This window comes from Myotis daubentonii, chromosome 13 (genome assembly GCF_963259705.1).
Source record: "Myotis daubentonii chromosome 13, mMyoDau2.1, whole genome shotgun sequence".
Taxonomy (NCBI): domain Eukaryota; kingdom Metazoa; phylum Chordata; class Mammalia; order Chiroptera; family Vespertilionidae; genus Myotis; species Myotis daubentonii.
The window spans coordinates 24,137,960-24,157,799 of record NC_081852.1 but is presented as its reverse complement, the minus strand read 5'-3'; the positions used below and the strand labels follow the sequence as shown (position 1 = coordinate 24,157,799).

At 37.7% G+C, this 19,840-nt stretch overlaps 1 protein-coding gene across 4 annotated transcripts in view; it reads left to right on the top strand.

Moving 5' to 3' along the window:
- SIRT1 (sirtuin 1) overlaps nucleotides 1-18,951 on the top strand; it is a 28,042-nt gene extending 9,091 nt beyond the window's left edge. For 2 of the 4 annotated variants that reach the window (XM_059662571.1, XM_059662572.1), the window contains 5 exons: nucleotides 7,020-7,167; nucleotides 8,565-8,644; nucleotides 10,364-10,550; nucleotides 13,914-14,477; nucleotides 16,851-18,951. In XM_059662571.1, the coding sequence (XP_059518554.1) occupies nucleotides 7,020-7,167; nucleotides 8,565-8,644; nucleotides 10,364-10,550; nucleotides 13,914-14,477; nucleotides 16,851-17,179 (1,308 nt within the window). In that variant the 3' untranslated portion in view covers nucleotides 17,180-18,951. Of the gene's footprint in view, nucleotides 1-6,382; nucleotides 6,508-7,019; nucleotides 7,168-8,564; nucleotides 8,645-10,363; nucleotides 10,551-13,913; nucleotides 14,478-16,850 lie in introns of all 4 variants that reach the window. The other 2 variants (XM_059662574.1, XM_059662575.1) reach the window with 2 other exon arrangements.
- Nucleotides 18,952-19,840: the final 889 nt, after the last annotated feature.

Here is a 19,840-nt window from a genome sequence, read left to right as displayed (position 1 = left end):
TTTTCAGGCTAAGAGAATTTTTAATTTAAGAACTGACACCTGGTTTACATTGAATTACTTAAATAAAGTTAGTTTCTTTACATTATTCTGTTTTCTTAATTACAAGATTATGAATTAGTGAAGACTTACTGTTTCGCTGGTGCTAGTAGTACTAATGCATGATTTTGCAGACCAATGAAATGTCACTTAGTTACAGGTTTCTTGAATTGAACCTAAGATACTAGCATTATATAACAGTTGTAGTTAGCAGAAATGAACACTTATAGAAGGCCAGCAGGTAACTAGAAATTACTTTGATCTTATTTCTCATTATTAAAGCTTGATTCACGAATCCATTTATGTAATGCTTGTAAGACTTGCTGTAATTCTGTGTTCTGGAAGGAAAGAAAACATATTGCCCAAACTAACTTGTCAGTTCCCACCCCCCCCTCCCCCATCACTTCAGTATGTGCTAAATTGCTTAGTAAAGTAGTAACCTGACACTTGGAAAAATGTGATAACTGAGAATAGAAATAGCAAGGTGAGAAAGCTTGTAACCCTAGTTGTCTAATATACAAACTGGGTATTCATTGGTAGCTTAACTAGCTTTGACATGTAAAAATTGATAGAAACAATTCAGAATTATAATGATAAGCACAAAGTATAAGAAATTAAAAAAGTGTGCTTAATAGAAATCTAGACAGTACATAAGAGAAAAGAACAACGTGTTACAGTGTTCTTAACCACTGTGTTTAGGTTATATACCATCTGGGAGAAGAAAGGGTTGGAGGGGTGGTATTTTTTCACTTTAATATAAAAGTTTTAAGATTTTATGCATTTTTTATTGTTAATAAAATGAAAAAAATTAAGTTCATTTATAAAGTATTGTTCATATAAACTTAATTTTGCTTGATTATTTTTTGTGAGCTTTCATTTAAGTTTTGTTAAAAGCTAAATAATTAACCTTTATAACTACTATTCATATAGAACTGTTGCACTTTAATTCTCCCATTATGAACTGCCTAAAAGAAAGCTTTTAGTTGCTGAAGCAGCACTTAAAATAGTAATAGGTAGAAGAGGCTGAGTTAACATTGGGTCTAAAAATAAATAATTGGGGAAAAGGTTAAGGAGAAATGTTAAGAACAAGGAACAAAGCATAGTATCCAAAAATGGAGGAAGGAGAGGGTATACAAATATTGTTTTATTTTACTAGGTTCATGAAATATGTGACTAAAACACTAATAACCTAAATTTTTCTACCAGTTGCTATAAGTAAGCAGAAAGTTTGTTAAATGGTTTATGGTTTTTGCTAGTTGTGAGAGAAAATGAATGTAATATGAAGTTATGTTATTATTGGTGAATTTTTGGAAGGAAAGAATTTCCTTAATGCATCAAGCCATTGATTGTATATAATTATTGAGAAGAAACTTAGATTTCATTTAGACTGGAAATTCCAAGTAATGGAGAGGTGTGTTTAAAGAAGTTACTGGCCCATTAAAGCAGATTTCAATCCATTGACATTTTGGAGTGGGTAATTCTTTGCTGTGAGGAGATGCCCTGTGAATTATAGGGTATTTAGCAGCATCCCTCTTCCCACTAAATACTGTTAACACTCCCCACTCCCAGTGTTGACATTCAGAAATGCCTCCATACATTGCCAAGTGTTCCCTGCAAAATCTTCCCCGTTTGAGCACCATTGTGTTACAGTGTGCCTAGCTGTGTTACCACTTTGAAATTCACACAAGAACAATTAAGGCCAACATAAAGCTACATAGCCATGTCCTGAACCATTATCGTCTTGTATCAGAGCTCTCAGGAGTCTAGAATAATTGACTGATGCTGATAAAATTGAGTAGGTTAGTCAGTAAAGGTGAAACTGAACATGGATAAAATAAGTTTTTTTTAAGACTGTCCAGAGTGTATTTGCTAACCTGTATAGAATTCAGTGAATGTTTTTTCCATTAAAGTGATTAAAACTCAAGAAGAAGTAGAGGATGGAAATGTGAAAATGTGAACTGAACTTGACTTAATTCCAAAAAAAAATGTATCTTTATATTTATTCAATAAATTCTCACTTAATTGATAATGTTCTAACATACCAGATTATGTAGTTATAAAAGTTAAAGACTCTTAAAACCAGTTCATTACCTAAAAATCAAAAAATGCATGCATGCATAAAAAAATAGCCTCAGTCCCATTTATCTGAAAACAATATATTAATACTTATGTGTATATGGATTACAGATGTATAAACATAGGCATAAAGTATTATAGCTAGGTATATATTACATTTTTATTATAAAAATGGGCTCTTTTTCCTACTGATTTGTATTTGTAGTATTTCCTACTTAATGAATTTTTTGTGTCCGACACTTGAATACTTTATAGTCGTCATAATGTTCATCAAGTAATGTAATGAACTAATCCTGCAAGTGTATGTTTGAATGTTCTCTACTTTCTGTTATCACAAGTAGGGTTGCTTTGATTATCCTTTTTGGTGTGTTTCCAGTGTTCTTAGGATAAACTCCTAAAAAGGAAATTGCCAAGGCTCCTGATACATTTTGCTGTATTGCTATCTGTGAAGGTTGAATAAAATACATTCCCGTCAGAAGAAGTGCATGAGAAGGCTGATTTAACATGCCCCTGCCCACTCCCTTAAATTCTCTGCAGTACATTATTGGCATTAAAATACTTTTTTAAATAAAGTGTGTGTGTGTGTGTGTGTGTGTGTGTGTGTTGAATATGATTTACAAAGAAATCCAAACAGTACAGTATGTAAACATTAGTTGGCCTCCCTTTAGTTTCCCTATCTTGAATGTCTTTCTTCAAAGGTTACTGTATTTTCTTGGGCCTTCCAGGAGAAAATGAGTAAGAGAGAGAGAGAGAGAGAGAGAGAGAGAGAGAGTGTGTGTGTGTGTGTGTGTGTGTGTGTGTGTGTGTATGGGAGGAGTATTATTTTAAGTTTCTAGTAATACTTTGAAAATGATTACTAACAATTATACACCCATTTCTCTAACCTTGCTTCCACCCCCCCCCCCATACACATAATACTCTTAGAAATAGTTTCATAATGGCACTTAACAGAAATAACTTATTTTTAAGAAAAGGCCTGTAGAGTATTTTATAGTTGTACCACAATATATTTAATCAATCTTTTATTAATGTACATCTCAAGTTTTTCAGGAAGTTAAAACTATTAGTTGAATAGAAAAAAATGGGCATTTTTTCTCATCAGTGTTCTGTTTTAGTTTATTAGTGTGAATGATTGCTTTCTACAACTGGCCATGTGTATATCCTTGAATCATTTGATTGTTCTTAGGCATTTTTTTTCCCAGTGGGATGTTTTTTCTTTTACTGATTTTTGGGAACATTATGTATTCTTGAAGAATGTTTTTATGTTATAAGGTGATTGGAATTCCAACCTTCAGTAATCCCATGAAGATGTGCAAAATGAAGTGTACTTACTAGACTGATCTTAGATTTAGACTAGTTAGCAGTACCTAACAGAAATGATGCTTAGCCTAAAAAAAGAGTATGAAACGAGGTACAGAGATCAAACATTGAAAAGGTATTATTAGACATGTAATACTTTCAACAACATAGAATTTAAATTAAAAAAAAAAAGAAAAGTTATTATTGCGTAGTGGTTAAGAGCCACACTTTGGTATCAGAACTGGGTTTGAATGATAGCTCTGCTACTTACTGGTTCTTGTGACTTTTGACAAGTGACTTCTGTGCTTTGGTTTTTTTCATCTGCAAAATGGGGATATATACCCTACAGTATGGTCAACAAATCTTTTCTTTATAGGGTCAGGTAGTAAATGTCTGCTTTGTGGACACCATAGGAGCTTTATTAAATGTTCTTTGTTTTTTTGTACAACCTTTTAAAATGTAAAAACTCAGTCCTCAGCCTAGTTTATAGCATTATAATAAATTGTTCGTTATGTCTAGTACATACTAAAACCTCATTAAATGGTAACTGATAGCTCGACTAACTGAAATTCTCTTGTGTTAGGTTAGTACAGGAATTGGCAAACTATAGCCTCAGTCCAAATGTAGCCCACTGCCTGTTTTTATGGAGCCCTTGAGCTAAGAGTTTTTAAATGGGAGGAGGAAAATGAAAAGAATAGTTTTTCATGGCATATGAACATGAAAATTCTAATGTTGGTGACTGTAAATAAAGTTTTATTGGAATACAGCTATGTTCATTCATTTGCATATTGTCTAAGGTGCTTTTCCACTATATTGGAAGATTGAGAGGTTGCAACAGAGACCATATGGAAATCTTAAATATTTACTAATTGTTGTCCTTGTTTGGAAAAAGTTTGCTGAACCTTGAGTTCCTCAGGGAACCAGATTTTTAGAAAAGGCAGTTGAATTTGTCAGATGACTAATAATTTGTAAGTGCTGATTAGGTAAGATATTGAGTAGTCTATCAAGTGTGGTTTTGTGGAATGAATGAAACAAGCAATTATGAAGATTTTTCTTACCAGGACCGATGTGTGTGTTTTGTTGTTTTTTGTGTGTGGTGTTTTTTTTTCAGCAAGAGATTTTAGGTTCTAGTTTATTACCAACTCTATTTAACTGTCTCCCTCTGCTCTGTAGGAGGAGATGGATATTAGCAAATAGTGCATCTCAAACTTTGATGAGTCCTTTTATTTTTGAGGGGTTGCTGTTAACATCCCTGCCTTTGACTGGGGTCTCACTCATATTGCTAGAAATTTTTAGATGAAATCAAGTAGAGATCATTTTTGGAGGAGAGCCATTATTTCTGCATGAAACCTCAATATGGCAGGTAGTTCTAAGCTTTAATTTGGACCCTATTGGTTGCCTTTGGACAATTACGGAAGTGTTTGCATATTTCTAAACACAGGTGTATGGAAGCAACAGGTCTTTTTAAAAAAGTGCTTTGAGCCTTTGGTCCCGGCTCTGCTTTCTCTCATTTGTGAGGATCCCTGTGGCACTAACAGATTGGCCCAGTCCACATGATCGGTTCCTTGATAGGACTTGAGGATGTTCAGACATGGTCCACTACATATTTGAAAGAAAATAGACAAAGTTAGTTTCAAATCATAGCACATAAAATTTAATATTATGAAAAAGAGCTTCATAAATGATTCCCAACTATAGAAATTGATTTTTAACTTTAAGGGCTAAACTACCTTGAACTGTTATGGTTTGAACATGAAGGGAAATTGAAGTGTAGAGCTGAAGCTAGTGTCTGCATATCTTTGTGCTTCTTACCCTCCCCTTTAAAAGAGGGGGTGGAAGATAAGGCACATAAAAGTTCATTTCAGGAGTCTTGGAGTCTTGGCACTCTTACTCCCTGACCCTGCTTTGGAGGTCATTTGTTCTTATTTTGTTTGGCATGCTGTTATCACTTTTCTTCCTACTTTAGATGTTATTTTATTTGTTGCCTAGCATATTCCAATATTTATTAAAACACTCTAACAGCTATTTACAGAGGGAGCTTTAATAAAATACAATTATGTTTAAGCCTCTACATGTAAATATGAATGTACTAGAACAAAGCATCTCGTAGCTAAAACAGTGGTTAGTATAGCACAACCCACTGATCTAGAACACAATGTTGCTTTAAATTTTTTATAAACATTAGCTTTATTAAGCTCTTCACTTGTTACTTCTTTCTATATGTGCATTGTCTATTTTGTAAATTGCAAAGTTGTCCATGAAATTCATGACAAAAATTTGAATGTGAGGAAAATTTTTGGATTTTTGTATACCATTTTCAGCAGCATATGGACCTGTATGTGACAGTTATAAGATTTTACTTATTAATTTTACCCGAAAGATATACCTGTAGATAGTTTTTTTTTTAAATTGAAATATTAAATAGGTTAAAAGTAGTCATCTATAATCTTATTCAACATTTTTGTATAATATCAGAAGTGAAAGTTCCCCATCTGTTTATAGCTTGTTTGAATCCTTCCTGACTTGATGTTTTTATGAACATATCTATATGCATGTGCATATTATTTCCATTTTTGCTTAATAACAAAACAATAAAAACAAAACACACCAGTGACTAACTTGCTTTTTTCATGTATGTCATGAACCATCTTCCAGGTCAGTGCATCTAAACCTCCTATTAATTTTAATGGCTGCATATTCCACTATTATGGATGGTACCACATATCTACAACCGGTCCCCTATTGATGGACATATGGTTGTGTCTAGTTTTTTGCTACCATTGTAATAGGTTAGAGGCTGTAATGAATGGTAAGGAAGTAGAAGGTAGCACTACTATAATGAAGAAACTTCCTTTGCCATAGTCACTTACTAAATGAAATATAAACACTGTCAAAAGTTGAGAGGACCAAAATTGATAATTTTTCTCTGATCTTTTTGCCATGTGTATATCTGAATTCTTTGTTTTTAAAGAAGAAACAGCATTGAAGCATTATTTGGGGGGAAAAACACACACACAAAATCCAGCAACTCAGCATTCATGAGCAACTCTATACTATACCAGTATGTGCCTGTGCAGTGGAAGGAAAACAATTTTGGTAAGGAATTAAAACTTTAGCTTTAAACTTCCAACAGGTTTATATTTATAATGAATGATGAATAAGAAAATTTTAATATTCTTATGTTTTTAAAAAAGAAGTCACCATACCTTTGATATCTTTAATTTCAATTTAAACTATTCCCCCTTTTGCTTTAAAACAACAACTGAATTTGCAGCCAACAAAAGTTAGTTATGTTCTAAGGTGTGTATTTCTTCTGATTTTTATTAAAATATCTGTTAACATTTATTAGAGATGTTTATGGGTCATCTTTATCCTTTTCAAGGGGCCAAGTTCACTAATTGCTGAGTTTTATACATATAACAGCAACAATCCTTTTGTAGGTGTGTGTTGTACCCATCTAGATGCTTTGAGATGCTCATGTAGTTTTTAAATTACTTATACATGGGGCATTAACATTGGTAGTTTTTTTGTTATTAAACCTAAATATGTGATATCTGTTATACTTATTTCTTAAATGTAATGTTTTTTTTGCCTTTTGCCTTATATAGGAAATATATCCTGGACAATTCCAGCCATCTCTCTGTCACAAATTCATAGCATTGTCGGATAAGGAAGGAAAACTACTTCGCAACTATACTCAGAACATAGATACACTGGAACAGGTTGCAGGAATCCAAAGGATAATTCAGTGTCATGGTTAGTAAACTTCAGAATTGCTTTCTGTTATTTAGTTTTGTTAATCCTAGGAAAAATTAGGATTAGAAAGTAGGCTGCCATCCAGGAATGGAGATAGAGCTTTATTATTTACTCATGCTCTCTGACCAGTTGTAGATAAAATAAGAAAAGTGGAATGCAAAAAACCCATGAAACTGGAAGGATTGGCTTTGACACACAAAACATGAGAAATCAATGTGCTTTTGGGTTTCAGAATATGTAGCAGTTGCATTCCATTACATTCTTTTAAGTAACCTTTTTAAAATTACAAACGTAATATAGCTAAGTATGAAGAGACATCTTTAGATTATGAAACCAAAGGAACTGGGTAGTTCTGATGAACAGTATTTAGAAATTTCCATCTAGTATAACAAGTATGAACAGAACATTATGTATCTGAATTGTTTTTAAAACAACTATTAGGCTAAAGTAATACTGTACAGTTGTAATCTTCCAACTCTGTAGCGTTTTAGCCCTGGAAGAGTTGGTTTATTGTATTGAAAAGAGTAGCTTTAGGGGAGTCATCATTGTATCAACATCTCAGCAATGAGGATTGGATTCTCTCCTTACTTTCTACACTAATAAAAGAGAAAAATGGTAATTGGCATACGAGCTACCCTTTTCATTGGCTAATCAGGGCTATATGCAAATTAACTACCAACTAAGATTGGCAGTTAACTGCCAACTAAGATTGGCAGTTAACTGCCAACAAGATGGCGGTTAATTTGCATATGTAGGCACAATGCAGGGAGGCGAAAGGGAAAGCAGGAAGAAGCCCCCTGCCACTGACAGTGATCGGAAACCCAGCGGGGAGCTAAGAGCTGGGGGGCAGGGCAAAGGCGGCCCTGGGGCCGCCTTTGCCCTGCCCCCCAGCCATGATCGGAGAATCAGGTGCCTTTTCCGCCCTGGCCAGTGATAGCAGGAAGGTAGGGGTGGAGCCAGCGATGGGAGCTGGGCACGGTCGAAGCTGGCAGTCCCAGGAGCTAGGGGTCCCTTGCCTGGGCCTAAAGCAAAGCCCACCATCACGGGGCTGCTGTAGCTGCGGGTCCTCGCTGCCCGGGCCGGACGCCTAGGCCAGAGGCGTCAGGCCTGGGCAAGGGGCCGATCCTGCGATTGGAGGGTGATGGGGGTCAACGCCTGAGGGCTCCCAGTATGTGAGAGGGGGCAGGCTGGGCTGAGGGACACTCTTCCCCCCACACACACACACACCCAGTGCACGAATTTCGTGCACCGGGCCCCTAGTACTATATAAGTATTTTAATTACTCATACCCTAGATTTTCCCATGGAATCTTTTAAAATTTTAACATATTAACCTTTGTAGTATGCTTAATAAATGGAAACATTTCATTAATAAAACATGCATGTTGTATTTTTTAGGTTCATTTGCAACAGCATCTTGCCTGATTTGTAAATACAAAGTTGACTGTGAAGCTGTACGAGGAGATATTTTTAATCAGGTAATTTATCACCCGTATTTTAGGAATTGTGCATGTTTCTGATCTTTTTTTTTTTTTTTTTTTAATTTTATTGATTTCATAGAGAAATGGAGAGAGAGAAACATCAATGATGAAAATATCATTGATAGGCTGCCTCCTGCACGTCCCCTACCAGGGTTGGAGCCCACAACCCGGGCATATGTCCTGACACTCAACCATTGAGACACACTGGCCTAATCTGTTTCTTCTTTTGCCTCCCAAACCGTTTTTGTCTTTCCCCCCTGAAATATTTGTGTGGTACAAAAAGATCTAGGAAGAGAGTATTACCATTGGGAATTCTGGTGAAATACACAAGAACCATTCAGTACCTTAAGTTGAAAACATTGGTCCATGATGTCTAAAGTGATGAAATTGGCTCCTTGATATCAAAGACTAAAATAAAAACCCAGATCATAAGTGAGGTGTTGCTATATTAGTTTTTCTTCTTACTCTTCCTTTGTAGTGCCTATCAGACTCAGAATTTTAAATTAAGGTGGTAATTCTTTAAACATTAAAAAATTTATTGTAAAAGGTATTTCATATATGCTCACTGCCAAAATACTACAAGAAAATATGGCAAAGAATAAAAACCATCCAGAAATAAAAATTCTATTCATTTACCTGCATATATAAGCATATATACTTAGGAGGATAGTATATTAAAATGGAATCATTGTATCTTTTTTGTTTTTATTTTTTAAATGATATTCAAATATATTTTTATTGATTCTAGAGAGGAAGGGAGAGGGAGAGACAGAAACATCAACGATGAGAGAGCATCATTGATTGGCTGCCTCCTGCACGCCCCCCACTGGGGATCGAGCCCACAACCCAAGCACGTGCCCTTGATAGGACTCGAACTCGGGATCCTTCATTCACAAGCCAACGCTCTATCCACTGAGCTAAACCAGCTATGGCTGTATCTTTTTTACTTACTGATTTTGAGAGAGAGAGAAAAATCGATTTGTGTTCCACTTATTTATGCATTCATTGGTTCATTCTTGTATGTGCCCTAACTGGGGATTGAACTTGTAACTGAGGCTTATGAGGGCGACTCTTTAACCAACTCAGCTACATGGCCAGGGCAGAATCATTGTATCCTACAAACTTACTCTTGTTTATTTTATTTTGTTTTTATTGATTTCAGAGAAGGGAGAGGAAGAGAGAGATAGAAACATTAATGATGAGAGAGCATCATTGATTGGCGGCCTTCTGCACGCCCCACACTGGGGATTGAGCCCGCAACCCAGGCATGTGCCCTGACCAGGAATCAAACTGTGACCTTCTGATTCATAGGTCGACGCTCAGTCACCTATGAAATACGCTGGTCGGACAAAACTTATTCTTTTTAAAAGGATTAAATCTGTGTGTGTGGGTTGTGTATATGTGTGTGTACATACATATATACACATGCTGGTTTTTTCTTTTACTGTACAATAAACCCTTGAATATCAAATGTAGGTTTGTACAGATGTATAATAGTATACACAGATAATAGCAACATTGTATTTCAGTTTATGTTAAATTGTGACAATTGAGATTGATGTTTAGGTTGTACCCAATTTCCCTATTAATCCACAACTTTTCTGTTTTCTTTGTTGATTCTGAAATGAATTCTTGGCAACTGTGGAAATATTGACTGTTTCTAAGTTGGCCTTTCCCTTCTCTTCCCCACCTCAACCAAAAATCTGAAACATGCAGGTGGTTCCTCGATGTCCTAGGTGCCCAGCTGATGAACCACTTGCTATTATGAAACCAGAGATTGTCTTTTTTGGTGAAAATTTACCAGAACAATTTCATAGAGCCATGAAGTATGACAAAGATGAAGTTGATCTCCTCATTGTTATTGGGTCTTCCCTGAAAGTAAGACCAGTAGCACTAATTCCAAGTAAGTTGGTGATGATTTTTAGAGAATATTTCCTTATATATTGCCATGGGTTATGAGTCTGTACAGTACAATCTACTCTAGTGATCTTATTCTGTTTCTGGTTAAAGAGTGATGAAGAACCAAACTTTATTTTTTAGGTGACATTCTGTTCATGTTAATCTGACTTGTGAGCAGGGGAGATGAGATGGATGTAAAAACAGAAATAATGTCAGGTTCTAATGTACATAAACAATTTAGACAAAGGGAAACAGTTCAAATTAAATTAAAATTTTTAGCTTGATAAAAGTATAACATTATGTAAGATAGAATTTGGGAAGTCAAAAGAATTGGCTTGTTTTTGTATGAATAATAATCATGCCTTGTCATAATCATGTGGATTTACTTTATCCATAAGGGTGTTTTGTGTATATAAAAATGCTCAAATACAATTAAAGTCCCTATTACTGTCAGGGACACATGCTCTCATACTACCTTTTCCTCCCTCTAGTGAAGAAGCAAGGGAGAGGGGGAAGATAAAGGGATACTAACTCAGTAGCATCAGGTATGCCCTAAAAAATGAAGGAGAAGGAGAGAGAATATCAAACCCTTAATCAGAGAATTAAATTAGATCCCTATAACCAGCAATCAAATAGGCAGCCAGAGTAAATAGTTGGAAGAAACAAGGATTTAAACTCTAATTCTATATCTTTTCTTACCCTATATGTAGTTGCTTTTAGCAGTATGATTGTCTTCCCTACATAACTGAGAAATCCTATTGTTAGAATATAGGACAATTTGTAATTAAATAAAACACAAAAATTTAATGTATAAATAAGCGCCTTTATTTTTGAGTTTTTTTTCTCAAAGGCAAGGCAGAGACTTTCTTTTAAAAAATTGACTTGAGAGAAACACTGGTTGGTTGTTCCACTTATTTATGCATTCATTGGTTGATTTTTTAAAAAAAATGTTTTCATTGATTTCAGATAGGAAGGGAGAGGGGGAGAGAGAGAGAGAGAGAAACATCAATGTTGAGAATCATTAATTGACTGCCCTCTCATGCCCCACACCGGGGATCCAGCCCACAACCTGGGCATGTGCTCTGACCAGGAATCAAACTGTGACCTCCTAGTTCATAAGTCGAGATCAACCACTGAGCCACACCAACTGGACCACTGGTTAATTCTTGTATGTGCCCTGATCCGGGAATCAGGCCCGCAGTCTTGGCATATTGGGATGATGCTCTAACCAACTGAGCTACCTGGCCCGTGCTAGGCAGAAACATTCTTAAAAGCCTGCTGGGGGGGCAGTATAATAGTGCATTGGTAGATAGGCAGTAAAGGTGCATTTAAAAAATGTAAGACACAGGTATATAATAGTGGAGGATTGTATGAATTTTCACACTTTTTAAAATTTAATTTCAATTATATTTGAAATACAATAATATGAGTTGCTTTAGCATGGTTCTGGTGCCAGTGGGTGTATCAGTTGTGGAGCTGAATGGGATGGGGCTCTGGTCTGAAGCTGTCCACCAGGTGTGTTGGGTCTGGAGCTTCGTGGAAGGGACTCCTGTGCAGGTCAAGGTTAGCTGGGGCTTGTGCTGGTCTTGAGGCAGCTTGGTAGATCTACAGAGTGATCATGGTTGGTTGCTACTTGTGCTGGGCGTGGAGGTGCTTGGGAGAGGCACTGCTGTGAACCGAGGCTGGCTGCCAGTTGTGCCAGACTTGGGACCCTTTGGTGGCACTATGATGAGACGAGTGCACCTGCCATTTGTCAGGCTTGTGGTAGCTTAGTTAGAGCTGTGTTACAAACACTGGCCGCCACCACTTAGCCAGATGTGCAGCCGCTGAATGGGAGTTAGAATGCACGCTGAGCCTGGGCACACTTGTGCTGGGCTTGGGGCTGCTTGGCAGGAGCGTCAGTGCATGCCAAGGCCAGCTGCTGCACTGTGTGAGGTTTGTGGACCTTTGAGAGTTTGTAGCACCAGCAGAGGCCAGCCAACACTGTGTGAGATTTCTGAGTTTTGGGGAAAGTCTGAAGTGCCAGCGAAGGCAGGCTGTTTGTGTGGAGAAGCAAGTAGGAGAGGCTCTGGCCAGGCAAGGGAGCTGGGTGGGGCTGCGTCTCAGGGAATCACCCGGGCCAGGTGAACAGTGTTAAGTTCAAGGAAAGCACAGATTTGGCACCTGCCTGCACTGGGCTGGTGGTAGGTGAGTTCAGTGGAACAATGGTGTCTAGGAGTATTTCCATCCCCAGAGAAAGTTGACCCCATCCCTCTCTCTCTCTCTTGCCGTCCCTGGCATTTTTAATTAATTTTATTTTTTGATTTCAGAATGGAAGTGAGTAGGGGAGAGAGAAACATCAGTGATGAGAGAGAATCATTGATCGGCTGCCTTGTGCACGCCCCCCACACTGGGGATCGAGCCTGCAACCTGGGCATGTGCCCTTGACTGCAATCGAACCAGGGACTTTTCAGTCCACAGGCCTATGCTCTATCCACTGAGCCAAACCGGCTAGGACTGTCCCTGGCATTTTTCAAGCTGGTGCCTGTGCTGGAGCTTAGAGCACGAGTCCTTACAGCCTTCGCCAACTGGTGGTCCACGGACTGATGGTCCGTGAGGTCCGAAAGGTTGGTGGAGACCACTGCTTAAAGGGCAGTACCTTTGTCTCAAAGCTTTTGTGATTCTCAGATCCCTGCTGATTTTCACAGCCAGGTATTAGCATTGCTGCCATGGGCTGTGGAGCCTGATCTGGGGCTGGGATCCCTGGCTTCTCAAAGGCAGCTCAGCAGCCAAGATATCCCTCCTGGGCTTAGGATCTTCCTGTTCTGTCTGCCCCTCCTGTCAGTCTGTGTTGCTTCTTTATATCCTTAGCTATAGGAATTCTGTTAAGCTAGTCTTAACAGGTGATTCTCAGTAATTTAGTTGTAATTTTGATGTGATTATGGGAAGAGGCAAGCTCATCTTGACCAGAAGTCCTCACACTTTTTATATTAGGAGCTATTTCAATAAAAAGAATGATCACTTGCTATGTGCCAAGAACTTTTCTATGCACTTGAAATATATTAACTCATTTAATCCTCACTGCAACTTTGTAGAAAAGTACTGTTATTTCCATTATATAGATAAGGAAATTGAGGTACAGAATAAAAAAAATCCAAAAAGATTGCTAAGAGGTAACCAGGTGACAGAAGCAGAACCTGAAATTTTATGAAAGATGTTTAATTACTCATTGGTTTCCTTGATAGCTTGATGAAATGACAATGGCTTGGTTAAGTGGCCAGTTATTTTTTGGTATTGGGAGAATGTTATATTTTTGCAATAGTGCATTTGTTATGGCTTTATTGGCTTATCTCTCTTTTTCTAAATTGTATTTTTCGCCCTATTTTAGGTTCCATACCCCATGAAGTGCCTCAGATATTAATTAATAGGGAACCTTTGCCTCATCTGCATTTTGACGTGGAGCTTCTTGGAGACTGTGATGTCATAATTAATGAATTGTGTCATAGGTTAGGTGGTGAATATGCCAAACTTTGCTGCAACCCTATAAAGCTTTCAGAAATTACTGAAAAACCTCCACGAACACAAAAAGAGCTGGCTCATTTGTCAGAGTTGCCACCCACACCTCTTAATATTTCAGAAGGCTCCAGTTCACCAGAAAGAACTTCACCACCAGATTCTTCGGTGATTGTCACACTTTTAGACCATGCAACGAAGAGTAATATTGATGACCCAGATGTGTCTGAATCAAAAGATTGTATGGAAGAAAAATCACAGGCAGTCCAGACTTCTACTAGGAGCGTTGAAAGTGTTACTGAACAGTTGGAGAGTCCCGATTTGAAGAACATTAGCTCTAATACTGGGGAGAAAAATGAAAGAACTTCAGTAGCTGAAACAGTGAGGAAGTACTGGCCAGCCAAGATTGCAAAGGAGCAGATTAGTAAACGGCTTGATGGTAAGAAACTATTTTTGGAAAATATAATTAAACAAGTATTTGCAAGAAATGAGCAACTTTAGCAGGTTTGTTGATAGGGTAGCTAAATGTAACATTGCAAAGTTGAGTAGTCAAGCTAGAGAAAGATAAACATTGGTATTTTACATAATACGGGGAAGAAAGTGTTTGAAGTATGCTTAGTACCTTGTGTTACTCTAGGGAATAAGAAGCAATAACTTGAGAAGAAAATTGGGAAATATTGAGTGCTCTGCCATGTCAGGTGAGAGATTTCGTTGGTAGAAATGACTGAGATTCAGTGCTTACTGTGGGTTAGCTGCTTTACACACAATATCTGACTTCAATCTAATGACGTAGGAACTATTATTACATCTCTGTTACAGGTGGGAAATCTTGAGAACTATAGAGGTTAAATACCCCATGCAAGGTAACAACTAGGATTTGGAAGAACCAAGATTGTATTCCAGGCATATCCCCAGAGCTTGCCCTTTAATCACTATGCTGTGTTGTGTTAGATCTAGAAAGCATCTGATTCTTCCCCACTAATTACTAGGGGCACAGTGCACGAATTTGTGCATCTTCAAAGGAACTGGGGGCCTTGAGGCTGTGGTGGGCACAGGGGTGGGTCTCGGCCCATCCTCTGCATCCTGCTCGGTTCCTCCCGCCGCGACCCCTGGTCCCATCGGCCAGCCCCACTCCCACACTCGGACAGCGCTGGCAGCAGGGTATGAGCGGGGCCAGTGCCAGCAGTGGCTCTGGCACTGGCAGTAGGCATGAGCACTGGGCGGGACCGCGGCGTGCAGGAGCAAAGAATTTTCAGTAACCACCAGAGGCTCGCCCCGATGACAGCGACCAGCACCCCGTCTTGGTCTGGTGCCCCCACTTACCTGCTCCACCATCCCGCTGCGGCCAACACCCGCCATGTTCTGCACTCCTGCTGCCAAAGCCTGCCATGTTCTGCGTGGGCTCTCTGGTGGTCAGCACATGTCATGGCAACCAGTTCGGTTCTGCCATTCGGTCTATTTGCATATTAGGGTTTTATATAGATAGAAGATAAGGAATAGCATCTCCCCTTTTGCCACATAGAAAATCAAGGTAAAGTCACTTTCTAATTTTTGGAAATCAATGTTTAAATCCAAGTAAATCTGGTGAAAAATGCTAATTTAAGAAGCTAAACCTAAACTAAATCTGACCAAGTTGGGACATTTAACTTTATTAGTATTCATAGATGCAAATTAATGCTCTTAAGAGTAGAACATCTTAGAGGAGGTGCTTTTGACCTGGGGTCCATGACTTAGGGGGGAGAGGGAACTCTTCTTACCATAGGTCAAATCTCATACTGTCAGTACAAATTTGGGAGGGAGTTGAGGTAGAAAGGTTAAAATCTATTGCTAGATCAGTTCTCTCTCACACTTCAATGTGTGTGAGGACTTATATATACTGATTCTGATTCAGTAGGTGGGAAGTATTGGGCCTGAAAATTTGTAACAAACTCAGGTGATGCCAGTGTCTACAGACTACTTTGAGTAGGTAGTGAAGCCGTATTAAACTATTTTTAGGTTTATAATAGGCAAAGGTACATGAAAATGTTTAATAAAGATACTTTGAAAGCACATGTGCTTTAGAGAAGTTATATTCAATTAGGCTGGGTACTTCATTTCATCTCATCAAATCTATTCAAAGGAGTTAAGTAGTTAAGGATTTGGGTCTTTATTGAACACAGTTCACTACATCCTATATAATAAGACCCTAATATTCAAATCAACCAAATGGTGGAACGACCAGTTGCTATGATGTGCATTGACCACCAAGGGGGCTGACGCTCAACGCAGGAGCTGCCTCCTGGTGGTCAATGCACTCCCACAGGGAGAGTGCTGCTCAGCTTACGGCTGGCGAATGTAAATGTAGTGGCCGTGGCAGGAACCTCTCCTGCCTCCGCTGCAGGTGGGTGGCAAGGAACTATGGGTCCCAGACTGAGAGCCCCAGACTGTGAGAGGGATGTCTGACTGCTGGCTTAGGCCCGATCCCCGAGGATGGTGCAGGCTGGGTTGAGGGACCATCCATCCCCTCCCCACAAGTGAACAAATCTGTGCACCAGGCCTCTAGTTTTTTCATAATTTACTTCATAGCGTTATTAAAATTATTTTTTTCCCAGATGAGGAAATTGAGGCAGAGAGATAACTGCCCAAATTTACAAAGCTCTGGTGAGTAGCAGAACTAAGTTTTATACCCAGTACTAGCTTGTTTTTGAAAATCAGAGTAATAATAGTTTCTATTATTGATACTCAGGTAAAAGGCAGAGCTGGAACCTACACTTATTCCAGACAGCCCAATCAGACTTAAGTAACTTATTTCTCTTTTATTTCTCTATTTCAGGTAATCAATACCTGTTTTTACCACCAAGTCGTTACATTTTCCATGGTGCTGAAGTATATTCAGACTCTGAAGATGATGTCTTACCCTCTAGTTCTTGTGGCAGTAATAGTGATAGTGGAACCTGCCAGAGTCCAAGTTTAGAAGAACCCCTGGAGGATGAAAGTGAGATTGAAGAGTTTTACAATGGTTTAGAAGATGATCCTGATGTTAATGAGAGAGCTGGAGGAACTGAATTTGGAGCTGATGAAGGTGATCAAGAGGCAGTCAATGAAGCTATATCTATGAAACAGGAAGCAACAGACATTAATTATCCATCAGACAAATCATAATGTAGTAGTTTTTCCAGGTACAGGAATTGTTCCACCAGCATTAGGAACCTTTAGCATGTCAAAATGAATGTTTACTTGTGAACATGATAGAACAAAGGAAACCAGAAAGATCTAATATTTATAGACTGGTAAAATAGATTTTTTTTTTCATAGATTTTTAACTTCCTTATTTCTGTACTTGTACACTTAACACTAATTTTTTTTTTTTAAAGAAAGGTACTAAGTATCTTTAACCTGCTCTTGGTCGACTTTTAAAGGTTCATTTGTATGATACATCCATATGTATATATAATTTTTGTTTATACATTTTTGCCTAGTGAGTTTCAGCATTTTAAAGTTTTCAAAAAGCCATTGGAATGTTAAGTTAATGTAAAGGGAACAGCTTACCTAGACCAAAGAATGGTATTTTCATTTTTATTTACTATTTCTTTATAACATTGAATAGTTTGAAATCCTCAAATCTCTGTTCTGCGAAACTTTTCTTTATTAAACAATTACCTATTTTTAAACACTGGCATTTTCCAAAACTTGTGGCAGCTAACTTTTTAAAAATCTCATAACATGCAATGTGAGTAGAAGGAAGTCAACAATATATGGGAGAGCACTCAGTTTTCTTTGCTTTTTAAAGTAAGACTTGGTGCTAAAAGTTTCAGGAATGTTGTATTGTTCAAATGAAGATGGCTTTTGTACTTCTGTGGACATGTAGAAATGTCTATATTGACTTATAAAACTAATCTGTAAAACAAATAAATGCTTTGGAAATGTTTCAATTGCTGTAGAAACAATAGTGCCTGCCTGGGCCCCCTTAGTGTTGAGAGTATTTCCCATTGTTGTTTCAATACCTATCACTGTGGTAGAGCTTACATTGATTCTTTTCCACAAGTATTAAACTGCCAAGATGTGAATATGCAAGTCTTTATGATCTGTAGTAATGGTAACTTTGGGGAGAGTGTAATATTATGAACTGCTGCTTTTCCACACATGAGGAGAGTGACAGGTTCCCTGATTATGGTTCCAAAGTAATAAGATATTAATTATATATAACTCGGCCAGTAAATACATGTCTCCTGTTGGGAGTATTTGGTGTAATAAACACCAAACTGCTAGCCTAGTACTATGGAGGTGAACATGATGTAACTTGTAATAGCAGAAGAGTTAGTGAATGAAATTAATTCCTATTGTGTCTTTGTTTAAAAGCTTAGCCTGCCTTAAAACTAGAGATCAACTTTCTCAGCTGCAGAAGCTTCTAGCCTTTCAAAAAGTTCATACTTTATAAAGTTGCACACTAAACAATTTTCCAGACTTTTCCCAACATTACTCCCAAATTACAAAGTATTCCTATGTTGCTTTGGTATTTATTACAATTTTTAAAAAGGGTTTGAAATATAGCTGTTCTTTAAGCATAAAATACCCAGCTAGGACCATTACTGCTAGAGAAAAAATTTTATTGAATGGCCACTTCCCTACCTAAAAGGTGTCTCAATCTATTTTATTTGGCTACACTAAAGAATGCAGTATATTTAGTTTTTCATTTGCATGATGTATCTGTGCTATAGATGATATTTTAAATTGAAAATTTTGTTTTAAATTATTTTTACAGTGAAGACTGTTTTCAGCTCTTTTTATATTGTACATAGTCTTTTATGTAATCTACTGGCATATGTTTTGTAGACTGTTTAATGACTGGATATCTTCCAACTTTTGAAATACAAAACCAGTGTTTTATACTTGTACACTGTTTTAAAGTCTATTAAAATTGTCATTTGACCTTTTCCCCCGTTAACTTACATTGTTTAAGTTATAAAACTTTAAAATCTTGCAGTTTCAACAGCTTTCAGGCCTATGTTAGATGCTTTCTTTTCATAGTAAATATCTTCATTCAATTTATAGCTACCTAACCAGAATAATATTTAAGCAAACACTGATAGTACTGACTGTAGCAATTAGTGCATCACCAAAAGTTTCAAAACCAATTATTTCAGCTATTATAGGATAGGGGCCTTAGTAGGTAAGATGTAGGGGAAAGAAAGGCAGGGCCTAAGAAAACTGGACATACAAAGACTTGGGGGGTGGGAGGTGCAATAGGGAATGGTGCAATTGTAGTGAATTCCAGAGCCCGTTAGAAAAGCTAGGTTTTCTGTGTAAGTTAGTTTCTTGGTGCTAGATCAAACCACACTGGGTATGAATTTTTTAAGGCTGGCCTGAAAACCTACTTAGTCCATTAAAGTCCTTGAGGGACAAAGTATTACTATTTAGGAGGCCAGGAATACACACACCCCTTAAAAATATATAAAACCTTGACTGCCGTTTCTTGCTCTCAGGTCTGCTTTTCTCCCCAGCAAACTTTTGAAGTGAATTTTTAAAAAAATACCAAATACTCTGCCCTGATACATCCTACTTGTACGAGAAAAATTACCCGCTAAATCCCATCCTTAGATGTTATAAAATCAGGCTGAAACTGGCTCTGTGCATGTCATAGTGAGTGGTTGAGTGGCCTTAGCATATTATTAGCATATTACACTTTGGTTATTGAATGGACTGGACACTTAGCATATTAGGCTTTTATTATATAGGACTAAAAGCCTGATGCATGAAATTAGTGCAAGGGGCTCAGCTCTTACAGCCCCGGCTGCCCCTCGCAGCCTTGGCCAGCCCTCACAG